General features: G+C 32.7%; 1 protein-coding gene across 1 annotated transcript; it reads right to left on the minus strand.

The window, feature by feature from the left end:
- Nucleotides 1-2,410: 2,410 nt before the first annotated feature.
- LOC127243873 (uncharacterized) lies at nt 2,411-10,830 on the minus strand. The gene is made up of 13 exons (XM_051264091.1): nt 10,375-10,830; nt 9,901-10,072; nt 9,588-9,805; nt 9,138-9,198; nt 8,488-8,560; nt 7,418-7,495; nt 6,745-6,902; nt 6,213-6,381; nt 4,936-5,398; nt 4,445-4,831; nt 4,140-4,343; nt 2,797-2,922; nt 2,411-2,710 (listed from the first exon to the last, which is right to left on the minus strand). The coding sequence occupies exons 1-13, from the start codon at nt 10,771-10,773 to the stop codon at nt 2,519-2,521; spliced, it is 2,700 nt and encodes an 899-aa protein (XP_051120048.1). The 5' UTR covers nt 10,774-10,830; the 3' UTR covers nt 2,411-2,518.
- Nucleotides 10,831-13,106: the final 2,276 nt, after the last annotated feature.

Below are 13,106 nucleotides of genomic sequence, written 5' to 3' on the forward strand. Positions count from 1 at the left end.
TTTGTATTTTCTACACAATTTCTTATATTTTACTTAAAAAATGTTGTTTTTAACATTCTCACAAAATAAACACACTTTATATAATATATATTTTTATGTCAATGTATGTACATATTATGATACTAATAAAGAATGTGTCAATTGATTTTATGAAAGAACACATATATGCACATCACCAGCCCATCTCTTACGGGATAATGGTGTATAGTACTATTACTTGAGCTTTACTTAGACAAATTGTAATACCCGCTGGTGCTAGGCCAACTTTCATAGATGAACCGGTGTCAGAATATTCAAGATTGAATAGTAATTAAATTGATTGAATAGATTACTAATGTTAACAATGTGTACATTCTTTTTCAGGACTCTCGCTGAAATAACTCAAAAATTAAACGTGATTGCCCTAAAGTAATTTGATGGTGGTGACCTCATAGCAAATCTCCTAAGTGAGCGTGATTGAAGACAGAAGTGCGCTGCAATGACTTGTAACGACCTGTAGGGCCAGTCTGTGATCTTGACACACCTGGTTAGCGTGGCTTGTAGGTCGAGGTGTGACAACCCACAGTCGTTGATCTGACTGTTGAGGGGGCCCTACTAGTTGATATATCCTTCGGATGCAACGTAGACGTTGCATTCTAAAGTGGGGGAGAATGTAATACTTTAGTGTTAGGCCGGTGCTAGACCAACTCCCGTGTATGGATGAACCCGTGTTAAGCCATCCAAATTTGAATATAAGACATTGAATAGACTACTCATATCAACAATGTGCACATTTCTTTTCATGAGCCCTATGCGTGAGTAAGGACAGAAGCGCCGAAATGACTTGTGTTGACCTGTGGGTAGTCTACGATCCCGATATGCTCGGCTTATGTGGCTTGCGGGCCGGATTGTCACAAGAGCCGATCTGTGACAGCCTGTAGTCGTTGACCAAACTATTGACGGGCCTAGCAGTTAAGACATCCTTATGGTACATCGGGAAGTTGTATTCTTAAGTGTGGAGGATGTAATACCCCAAAGTTGGACATGTGCTAGACCAACTCCCGTGGATGAGCCGGTGCCAAACCATCCAATATTGAATAGTAATTAAATTGATTGAGTATGACAACTCATATCAACAATGTATACATTTCTTTTCGGGACTCATACTGAAATAACTCTAAAGTTAGTTGGAAAGTCCTTCAAAATTTACGTGATTGAGGACAAAAATGCGCTGCAATGACTCGTATTGACCTGTGAGCTCATTTGCAAGGTTGTCACATAAATTCTGCATAAGATCTAAGTCTTATGGAATTTATTCCTTCTATGTTAAATTTTGTATTTTGTTTTTTAATTTTAATTTTAATATAGTATATGTTTTTGTTTACACGGATACTTTATTAATTAATATTACTATGTCATGTATACTAGGTAGTATGACAAAATGTATGTGTTGTGCTATCTGCATTTTGATAGGTGCTATATGAATAATTTTGAAAAAAAAAATGAATATATTGTAAACATAAATAGGCTACTTTATTCTTTTAAATTCTATCATCTATATTCAACTATTACATCAAAAAGATATTATTATTATTATTATTATTATTAAATCACAAATTTAAAATTACCACACACATCCATATCCATGCATTTGACATACTCTCATTTAATTCCATTTTCGACTTTCTCAAACCAATGAGTTAGTATTTTTGAATAAACATATTATTATATTAAGTACAAATATTTGTACTAAAAATATAAAATAATATTTTATATTAAATTGTTAACTGAGAATGACTATGTCGATGATTTAAATCAACACAATAATATATACAAATATCACATATTCTTATTACATACTATGTGTAATTTATTCAAAGTTATGTGTTATTTATTCAAAGTTATGTGTTGTATTAGAGTTCATGTGCTAAAATCATCGGTTGTTTGTACTGTATGTAACTATAACATGTATTGTCAATTTATATGTTGTATTTGTAATATATTAATATAAGAAATATGATGAAAGAAGTAATACAATATGTTATTTGTTATTATATGGTATCCTATTAGTTTATGTATTATATTAATATAAAAGATGTGTTCGCATTACATTGTATTTTTTTTGTTATTACATGATATTTATATAGTGCTGAATTTTAAAGTAGCCGCCACCACCACAACTCATAAACTAAATACTCCCCAATTCAAAATGGCCCTTTGGATTTTTTGTAATAAATTAATAAATAGCACTACTATATTTTAATGGTACGTAAAAATGTATAAAATAATTTTGACATTTTTGTTTTTTTTTTAATATATGATTATTTTTACAAAAATAAAGATTTTTTTAGTGAAATAGACTAAAATAATAAAAAAATACATTGAATTGGAAAGGAAAAATTATATATATATATATCCCAAAAATAGAAAATGATCAAACCCAATAACTCTGAAAAAATAAATTTTCACAAAAATTGTTCATCTAGTAGTAAAATTTCTCCAAGAATGCTTACCTTACCTTACCTACCTACCTACCTACCTATTGTGTTGTGTCGCCATCGGCGGGGCTATCATTCATCTGTGCCTGTCTTGCAGAGATGACTCTGTCGAGAGTTTCGTCGTCCACTTTGATCCCGCTCGTCTCCAAATCAGCTACAATGGCGATCGAGGCATCGAGCTCCCCAAGATCCAGACACAGGCTTATGACTTCTTCATACAACGGGCTGCAGTCGTCGAAAGAATCGGCTGTTGTTAAGGAAACACATATACTTGGTAAGAAAAAAGAAAAAAAACATGTCGTTACACTTGCCTGCCGAGTACATATCCCAGGCTGTGTGTTGTCTGCAGGATCTGTAAGAAGGCTGACGGCACAGGAGCTCGTATAGCAGCCCGGAGTACCATGGCGCAGTCGCCAATGGTTGGCGTCCCGCCCAATTCTATCACCTGAAAAATCGAACTCTAAGCTCATCTCTAGGCCACTTCTAGAAATTGTTTGCGCATAGGATACGATACTTATTTATATTACATCAAACAACTATTCAAATTTAAAAATTTATTACTCTCCCCTGTATATTTTGTCTCCGTTATTGTAGATACGAGACGAGAATTTAATTAAGTAAAGTATGATTAGTAGTAAGTAATTAAAAATATATTAATAAAAATATAAATGAAAGAAATTTAAAATACAAATAAAGTGTATAATCAGATTTCTAAAAAAGAAAAGGTAAAATTACGTGGAACGGACAGAAGGAGTATTAAAACTTTCAAACTCAACTCCAAAACCAACAAACAAACACGTGACACCTTTTGCATTTCTTTAGCTTTCTAGACCATTTCTAGAAAAACTGTTTGCAGTTAGCTATGTTTTTCTTTTTCTTTTTGCCAATTCTAATAAAAACACATGCTTCACGTACAAAACACATATCCAGCTACTATTTCATCTAAAGAAACAACAAAAAAACCAAAACATACAAAACACAAACCAAACATACCCTATGGTCGGCTAATGAATATTTAGCAACTCTTTCAAATGAAAGGAATCCCATCTTATTTATAAATAGAATTATAGTGGAATCTTACCTTCGAATTCCCACAAAACAAAAACAAAAGAGAATCCTTTTCTCCACACTTGCTTTTAGTAAATTACTATGTTCAGACTGATGGGAAATACCATATTCGCATAAAAATAAAGTGCAGACCGAATGACTATTCATCTATTGTATATTATGAAGGGGCGGGAAAACTCTATGCGAAGTTCGAAATCGAGAACCCGAAATGAATATCAGTCATGTGAGTTGAGAAAATCAGATATAAGTATAATTGACCATTTAGATTCAGGGAACATAATTGAGCATATCTCCAGTGGTGTTTCGCCAAATTTGATAAAATGCTTAAATAAAGGATAAGACATTTGGACCAGACATAAAAGAATTCATAGTTAATTAAATTAGTTTAAAGTTGTTCCTGATGAAAAGCTCGTCCATTTTGGAAACCAATTATTGCATGCAAAAGAAGGAAATAAAACGAGAAAAACAATTGCTGAAATAAACAGAAAACATGGATTTGACGAATAATGGATCAAAATTGTGAAAAAGTAACTGAGGAAACACGAGAGAGGCATTATGACAATATATTTAGTGTACGGAAAGCGATGATATTACCTTTGTCATTAGTTGAATTGCCAATTCAACTTCCCATTCCTGTGACCATCTTCTCGGTGCTTTGTTTTTGAAGTCCTTCTCCCATGTCCAACCCCAAGCATCAGCTATCGTGTACATGTCAGATACATCGAACACTTTCCTCTTCCTCATTTCCTTGAACGCCTCATGAAGATCCTCGGGAAACCAATCATCATCGGCGTCATCCTGCAGTTGGTTAAGCAAATTGCAAATAAACTCAACTTCAAGTTATCAAGTCTTTGACCAAGTTAATATATATTGATGAAAAAGATATTAGCCATTTTAACCTCCATCGATGCCCGAGCAGATCTTCTCCTGGATTTTTTCGATGAGCTAGTTATCTGATCAGAGTCTTTCAGTAACTGGACTCCAATCATCTGGGGAGGCTTTGCGGCCACGACTTCCTTATCTTTAACCCTGTCATCTACTTGGCTTTCAGTTTGCTCCACTTCCTCTTCTTCCTCATCAACCTCCTCATCTTCGGTCTCTTTCACATCATCCTCAATATCGACATCAGCATCATCTGAGACATCAGGAACATCATGGGCTTCAACTTCCAATTGCTTGCTGTGATTTTCATTCAGGCCCTCTCCAAGAAAACGTTGTTTCCAGAACTCTGTGTTGCCTTCTTGCAGCTTAATCCTTGAAATTAACTCATCCAACTCTTCATCAATCTACGAGAATTTTTTCCCCTCATTTAGCTACATAGTTTTGTGGCACTGGCGATAAGATTAGACATAAGATGCACGTAAGAGTTAAATAACGTCAAATACAATACCTCTTCTTCCTCCTCTTCCACAGGAGGGACCCAAAGTGGCCGGCCTCTGGAACGATTTATTCTCCTTGCTTTCTGTACACGTTGGTACAGAACATTTCTAGTGCCATCAGTTGGCAAACCTTGAGCTTCCAGTTCTTCCTTCAGTTCCGACACTATCATTTTACTTGCAGCTTTTGGTTTCAAAGGATTTTGTTCTGGACCTTTAATGATTTTCTTTAATCTCTCCACAACTCTAAAATAGTCAGATTCAGTAACATTGCCTAGAATTGCAGGACCTTCATTCTGTAAGGTTTTCAGAAGTTTCCTATGATGGATTTTCCATTCTTCAAGACATCTTTGTTTGAAAGAAGTTTCCATAGGATTGGAATAAATAAAGCCTTCAGCATCAGGATCCAATGGAGTTTTCCCTCTACGTGGAACCCATCGCTTGCGTTCACCTGTAAGCCCACCTTCTGCAATGTACCTGTATCCCAGCTAAATTAATCACAGTTTTGCTTTTCCCCCGAGAAAAAGAGACTTTATTTATATGAAGATATGGAGTGAATAGAAAAAACCAAACTAAGGGAAATTCCAAGGGGCTTAGTCATAACAGATCGCAACTAAACTGAGAGACTGACATGCCTTAACAGCACTAGGCTTCACAAAGAAATCTACCACTCGCATTTCTGCATTGAGTGATGAGACAAATAAAGATGAGGCATGATCTTTCCAACTTTGCCGCCAAGTGAAATGAATCACAAGAAAATAAATAACAAGCCTAGATCCAGAAATTCATTACTTCAAAACAAGTGTATATAGTGTAAGGGATTGGGAAGAGGGCAAAGATATGTCATCAAGTTAAGGGTATCACAAGCTTACAAAATTCTCAAATTGGCAAAGTAGTATCATACATTTTGTGAGGCAAATTATAAACTGCAGCAAATGATAACTCTTTCACAGAGAGATATTCAAATAAGATAAGCTAAGAGGTTGGGGTTTCCTTAGAAACCTGTTGTGTAATTGATAGTAGAAAAACGAACTGCTATTCATAAAACTCCAGGTAAACTAAAAGGGATCCATCTACAATCCATGTCTCTGGAAGCTGGAGCTATTTAAGAAACACCTCTTATATATTTGCCACTCAACATGCACTTAAGAAAGAAAACAAAATTAAGCACCAAGAGAAATAGAGAAAAAAATTCAGTTCTCATTCTTCATTTATAAACATGCCTCAAAACATTGAATATTGTGAGAAAGATATCTTATGATTCTCCCACCAATAAGAAAAGGAATTAAACCTGGCGATGTAATCAACTTCATGCCCAACTTCAGCTTCCTCTTGCAGTGGTTCAATCCATGAGCTAACAAGTGATCGATATTTCCTGCTCAAGATCATGGCTCTAGGAGGAATTTGTTGATTATCCTTTGCCATAGCTTCAAGGGCCTCTATTAACTCAACAATCCTTCCTGATTTCAATGTTATAACCAGTAAAAGACAGTTAGTAAATTGCATCTCAAGATAAGATTTGCAGTTAGGATGAAAACTATGTAAGCCACATTTTTGGATCAGTTATTAAGGACTGAGTTGATGCATTATGATCCAATTATCTGGAAATGACCTGAATTTGACTAGTTCTTTTTTTTTTAATTTTATTTTATTCCCTCTCCCTTTCTTAGGGAATAAGTGATCTGATCACAAGATCCCAAGCAAAACATTCGATGCTACGACTAATAAGCATTAGATATCTGCCTGTTCTGGGTTTCAACTTTCAAATCAATAGAAGAGCTTGTATAAGAACATATTAGAATGTTGGGAAAGAAAGTGCAAACCTTCTCTACATAATGCACGAAGATATAAAGAGAGCGGATCTCCATATTGTCCCTCATTATGCAAAATTCTTGTTCCACCTTCATTGTTTTTAAGTGCACGAAAGTGTCGAATGGCTTCCCTTGTGACACAATACTTTGTAAAACACTCCACCAATAGCCTAAATCAACAAGACTGTGAATAGATTATCCACTATCCAGAGGCTGCAAATTGATCTCTCTATGATGGAGATAATCATTAGGTGAAACTTGCTTCTCTCCTGCATCTTGAAAATCAATTAACATAGTGCTTTCCTTTGTTGTATTTACAATATCAGGCTATCAGCATATAATAGTTATAAGTGTCCAAATGTGACATAGAATTTCTTCGAGCTTACTTATGATACTAAAAGACATGGGGCAACATAATTTATTTGAGGTGAATTCACAACTGAAGGATTCCAGCAATGTTAACAAGGTTAAAGGGCAGAACTAAAGATAAGGGCAGCTAAACAATGCTACTAGAAAAGAATCTCTAAAGAGCTCTTCATTAGTCTCCTCAGTAAATAACTACTAACAACTGTTAGTCAAGAATACCAACATCTAAAAATCAACACCAAACAAGCAATGGCTAGTACACCACTCGTTCAAGAAACAGACATTTCTATAATGAAGCCTAAAGAAGAAATTTTCTTACGCGTAGGTTCTCACATTTGGTTGTATCCGCTTGTAGTCTTCAACCATCATTCCAAGTAACTCAGCAACATCTTGAACCCTAGATTATTATATTAAGATTGCACATCATATATTGTATTGGAAGAAAAATAAAAAAACATTATATTAATGCATAAAATAAAATGTTACAATAATTCATACATTATTAACTGTATTACAGATGGTCTTTCCTTCCAAATATAACAAACTTATATAGAGACAAGCAGCGGTACATATGCATCCCTCTCTTATTCGCGTCATTGAATTCAGAAGTAAAGTCCAACAGGGTTGCCTTTTTGGTCACCTCATACATGCAATCTTTTTTTGGACAGTTACATGTGCATGATATATAGTAACTAAAAAGAAAGATGCAGACCACGACTTTCACAAAGTTGAAATCATCGAACTTGAGAAGAGCAAAATGAGATGAAAGCAACCTTAAGTAGGGAGGGGCCACTTCAAAGAGAAACAATCCATTTAACATTCTTTCTATTCACACTAACAAAACTACAAACCATTAATTTTTTTTGTTTCGTCACAGCTGAACCTGTCTTTGGGTTTGCACCAACAATAACAGATCAATAGCAGTGATTGATACTGTTGAACATTGGAAATTTACGAACATTAAAAGTGCTACTCATTAACAAAATTATCCATAAGAACGCCGCAAGGTTATCAAATGAATCAGTGTAATCAATAAATACTTAAACACTAAACATAAACTGAATATAAAGCCTTTAGCACCTCCTCATTTAAGGACATCAAATCAAACCACCACCATGTCTCACATTTACTCACAAATCAAATTCCAGGTTAGTCTACTTCTCTCAATGGAAAAAGAGAAGAGTGGGCAATTTCATCAATTGCACTTGAGCAAGAGCCAAGAAGCATCATGGAGATAGTCCATCCAGATAAGTTAATCAGTATAATGAATAAATTGTATAAGGACCTTTCACATTATCATAAGTAGAATCATGTCATAAATCATTATAATATCCAAAATGTACTAAAAGACAATTGGGAATCAAAATTGTAAGCATACATACAAGATACCTGTCATATGACTCAGCTCTTGTATATGCTTGAATCACCCAATTATATGTCTCCGCATCAGGCTTCATATAAGCTGTAATAACCAATAGCAGTTGTATGAAAACATTGCTAATAAACATAATCATAAATGAGGATTGATTGTTTTTCTATGTTTCGCATAAAAAAAGAAAAAAGAAAGAGAATTGTGTAGTGATCAAGCAGCCTTTGAATCAATACACAACAAAATCAACTAAGAAGGCAGTTATCAAGATTGAATTAGTAGAAGAAAGCAAGAGAGTAAGAAGTTAATGAGTAACTATTCCTAAAAGCATGAAGAAAATTGTACAAAATGAGTTTTTATCACTTACGCAACCAGGATAAGAGCCCGAATTTTGTTAAAAAAGGCTTAAGGATATCATAAACCCATGGTAAGAAAAACTCCATATAGGCCCTAACCACCAAAAGTATTGTTTAGAATTTTAATATATTATCGTATTATTCAGTTAATATTGTCTTTATAATCCCTTTTACAGCTTGTATGCATTGAAAAATAGTGATTTATAATGAAGATTTGGCAGTACCAGGTGTAAGCAGTAAGTGTATCATATGCATACAACTATCACCAAGTGAAAAGTGATAATTTGATTAAAGAAAGGATTTTAAGCACATACCTTCTCCATATTCCATGTTTTCAAAGGTCGCAAAAGCAACTTCAGGAATTCCACACGTAGCCTGGCTACATTGTAAAATATGTTTCTTAATATTCCATATTACTAATAAAACACAGGGTGTCTTACATTTCATAGACTCAATTATTTCTTAACTAGGCATTATAATATATTGTTAATTTCTACTCTCACTGGAACTGCAGGAAAATACATCAAGGGGTAATATTATTCAAGAAGGACCATATACGAGTACCAGAATCCTTAATGTCATCTTAAGAAATAACAGTTTGTCCAGAAGCATATATAAGTAAAAGAACACTTTACTAGATTTCATATCTGATTGCTCAAACAACATTCCTAATAATTTGTCAATACATCTTCAACCTATCAAAAATGCCATATCCATTACTAGTGAAAGGACAATCAAATGAATAGCCACGAATATACTGGTACCTGCACGCTCAAGAGGCAGTTGAAGTGAAATGTTGTTGCTGATCTACCAGCTGCCTCCATTTCGTAGGCGATGGTCAATGCATTTGAATGATCTCCTGCTTTACAATCTTCCTCAATTATAAGATCATAAAGCTCATCCGTTGCTCTAAGGCCACCTTCAGCACCCTTCAAGAAAACCTTGTTGGCATCCTCCAAAAATCTGTTTTTCAGAAGCTCCTCTGACAAAAAAATAAAAATAAATAATGGATGAACTAAATACTACATCAGATAAGATTGAAATCAAAACCCATGAAACTTTCCAAAGAAACCGTACCAACAAGAAGTATCCATGCCTGACGAATATTATAACGGAGTTTCTCCATTGCTGCAAGGATTTCCAATCCTCTTGTAGAATGACCTTTCGAGCCAAACAACCGAATCAATGCTATAAATGTTTCGTGAAGAGGCCGAATACCCTCACTCAGCTCCCTCCTAAGTGCGTGCATCTGTTCACACATTGGTTTTAACATAATTACATACCTCGTGCCCAAAAATGACAATGTTCAAGCTCTGCGTGAAATTTCTATAGCTTTATGCTCAATTACACTTTCGGTTTCAAAATTTGGAAACACAAATAACCTATAATTCCACAACATGTAAGTAAAAGCAAAATAAACTGAAATACATTCGCCATATCCAAGCAAGTTCGAGCGACACATCAAGGAAAACAGAATTGGTTGCATTCACCTAATTCCTAAAATATCAAAATGCAATTCAAAATCCTTGAACAAAACTCCCCCAAACTTACAGCGCCTTCCTCATCGCGATTGAGGACATGCGAGACAACCATGCCGTGAAACGAACGGGGTCCAGGCGTCAGCCCCGCGGCAATCATGTCGTAAATGACCTCGGAAACTCCAGCGACATTGCCCTCTCTGGCGCGCACCATCAACTCCTCCATGAAAACAAGCCTCAGTAGCTTCTCGGCGCTGGAAGGCGCGAAGTTTCCAGCTGCACCTCCCGTGTATCCATTGTCGTCTGCAGACTTGAGGTCGTTCTGCTGCTGCTTCTTCCGCCGCGATTTTCTTTGGGAACTGGAGATTGAAGCCGACGGCGACGCCGCCGACGCGACGGAGTTCCGAGAGATGGAGGTGGAGGGGAGAGAGAGAGAGAAGGGAGAGTAGGGCGGAAGAAGGAAGGAGGCCATTGTTGGCGGAGAAGGGAGAATGGATAAGAGAATGTGAGAGTGGTCTTAACTGTAGAGTTGGGGTTTTACAAAATGGACTTCAAATTCACTTGCCATGGTTAAATTAGTTCTAAAAAATAGTCCATGGGTGTGTTTGGAGTTTTGGATTTTGTATTGAGATATAGCATATCCGAGTGTGGATTTGCTTTGATCCATATTAGGCCTAGTCCATTTTTACTTTAGCGTCGTGTGCGAGGCTGTACTAGCGAATTTTCAATCATCCGACCCGTTACAAGTGTGGTATTAAGAATTTGAATAGTAAAAAATTTGAATTTGAATAATTATAAAATGTGATATAAATAAGAATTGATACGGTGTTTTTCATTTTTGAAGGAAAAATATTTAATGAATAGTGAAAATCTAGCTAAATCCTTCGAACAAACACTTTGTTTGGGAGATTTTCCCCAAACTTTACTACTCATTTAATTTTTTCTCAAAAATATCAGATCAAACATCTATTTTTTATTTTTTTATATTATATTAAAATTAATTTATATCACATTATACAACTATCAACATTCAAAATTTTTACAATTGAAATCACAGTCCAAAATCCAAACCCCCAAACAAACACACCATAATATAAAAATATACTCCCTTCCACTTAATTTCTTAATTCTTTCTACTTAGGTTTGTTATACATAATTTATCTTTTTTTTTTTTTCATTGTAAATATAATTATACACTTTAATTATATTTTAAATTTTAAAATTTAAAATTTTTTAATCTTAACTAAATTATTTAATAATCTTAATTTTAATATATAATTATCTCTATTAAATCACATTTAATTTTATTAATATATTTATTAATTACAGAATATTTCAAACTCTCTACATAAGCTTGGACAAATTAAAGTAAAACAAAGGGAGTATATTTCATTAATTTTTATATAATTAATAATATTAATAGCTTCAAGATAAATTTAATATACTTCCTCCGTCTCATAATTAAGTATTTATTTATTTTTTTGTATGTTGATTTTTGGATATTAATTATTATATCAAAACGTATTACAAATCAAAGAAAAATTGCAAAAATATTTCTATTAGTGTCATGTAATACTAATATAATACATTTGTATAAAAAATTATATAAATATAAAAATACTTTTAACGTTAAGTAAAGAACATATAATTATAAAATTAAAATACATATTTAAATATTTTAAATTTTATATTATAATAAAAAATATATGCAATATGATTATTATAGAGAATAAAATTCCATAATATAAATAAATAAAATATGTACGATGTTATGTCGATGAAATTAATTAAATTAATTTATAAAAATATCAAAATAGGACAGAGAGTATTAATATGAAAGAATAAAAGAAAATTTTATATAATATAAATATATAAATAATACTATGTCCGACACTAATACTTTTTGGAATTTATTATTTTTTTTAAATAATTAATTATACTTTATTTTATCGTATCACCCATAATATATATATATATCTCTCTTATTAAATTATTTTATTTTCAAATTATATTCTCCTGGTCCGTGTATTTACTATTTTTTTTATCCGTCTCAAATAACATATCTATTTTCTTTTTTAAAAATGATTATTAATTTTAATTACTTTTTAAAATTTATAATTTATTATTTTTTAATATTAACTAAATTATTTAATTATTTTAATATTAATTTATACTCCCTTCGTCCCGCGACAGATAATTATTTTTTTTTGTCTGTCATATTAAAGATGATCTATTTCTATTTTTAGTAAATTTATTCATCTTAGACATATTTAATAAATATAATTAAATTTCTAACCTCTTATGCATAGGACTCGCTTAAAATCCTTTTATTTCTATCTCTCTCCTCAATAAATAAATATTTTTATTTATATTTAAAACTTCTTATTTTTAATAAAATTAGTTTTAAATTAATTATAAATAAATAAATTATTATTTTTATTTATTTGTATTATATAAAATTTTATTCCCTACAAAATGATATTCATATTGTATATATTTTATTGATATATAATGCTAAAAATATTTAAAATCCCAAGAATACTACTCATATAAAAATAATAAAATAATATCATAATTTATTATTAATAATTTACTAATCTACGTTACTTAAGATACCGTGTGCTTAAGCAAATGGGTCATCTTGACCGGGACAGAAGGAATATTATACAATAATTATTTTTAGTAATTCATTTTTTAATTAGTAATTAATTATATTTCTTTTATATTATTGTGACTACAATAACTTAGTTATACCTATCTAAATTCTGGTTTAGAAAATCAAATATTGCACAGTATATGGCAGAT

Source organism: Andrographis paniculata, unplaced genomic scaffold, assembly GCF_009805555.1.
Source record: "Andrographis paniculata isolate CXL003 unplaced genomic scaffold, ASM980555v1 Contig98END, whole genome shotgun sequence".
Classification (NCBI taxonomy): domain Eukaryota; kingdom Viridiplantae; phylum Streptophyta; class Magnoliopsida; order Lamiales; family Acanthaceae; genus Andrographis; species Andrographis paniculata.

Bases quoted from the DNA above. Each gene is read 5' to 3' on its own strand.
- LOC127243873 (XM_051264091.1), bottom strand. From the start codon at position 10,773: ATGGCCTCCTTCCTTCTTCCGCCCTACTCTCCCTTCTCTCTCTCTCTC. The intron at 4,344-4,444 runs GTTAAAATGGCT...AACCAACTGCAG, and splicing joins CTGCTCGGGCATCGATGGAG to GATGACGCCGATGATGATTG. The intron at 2,711-2,796 runs CTCGGCAGGCAA...GATTCTTTCGAC, and splicing joins CACACAGCCTGGGATATGTA to GACTGCAGCCCGTTGTATGA.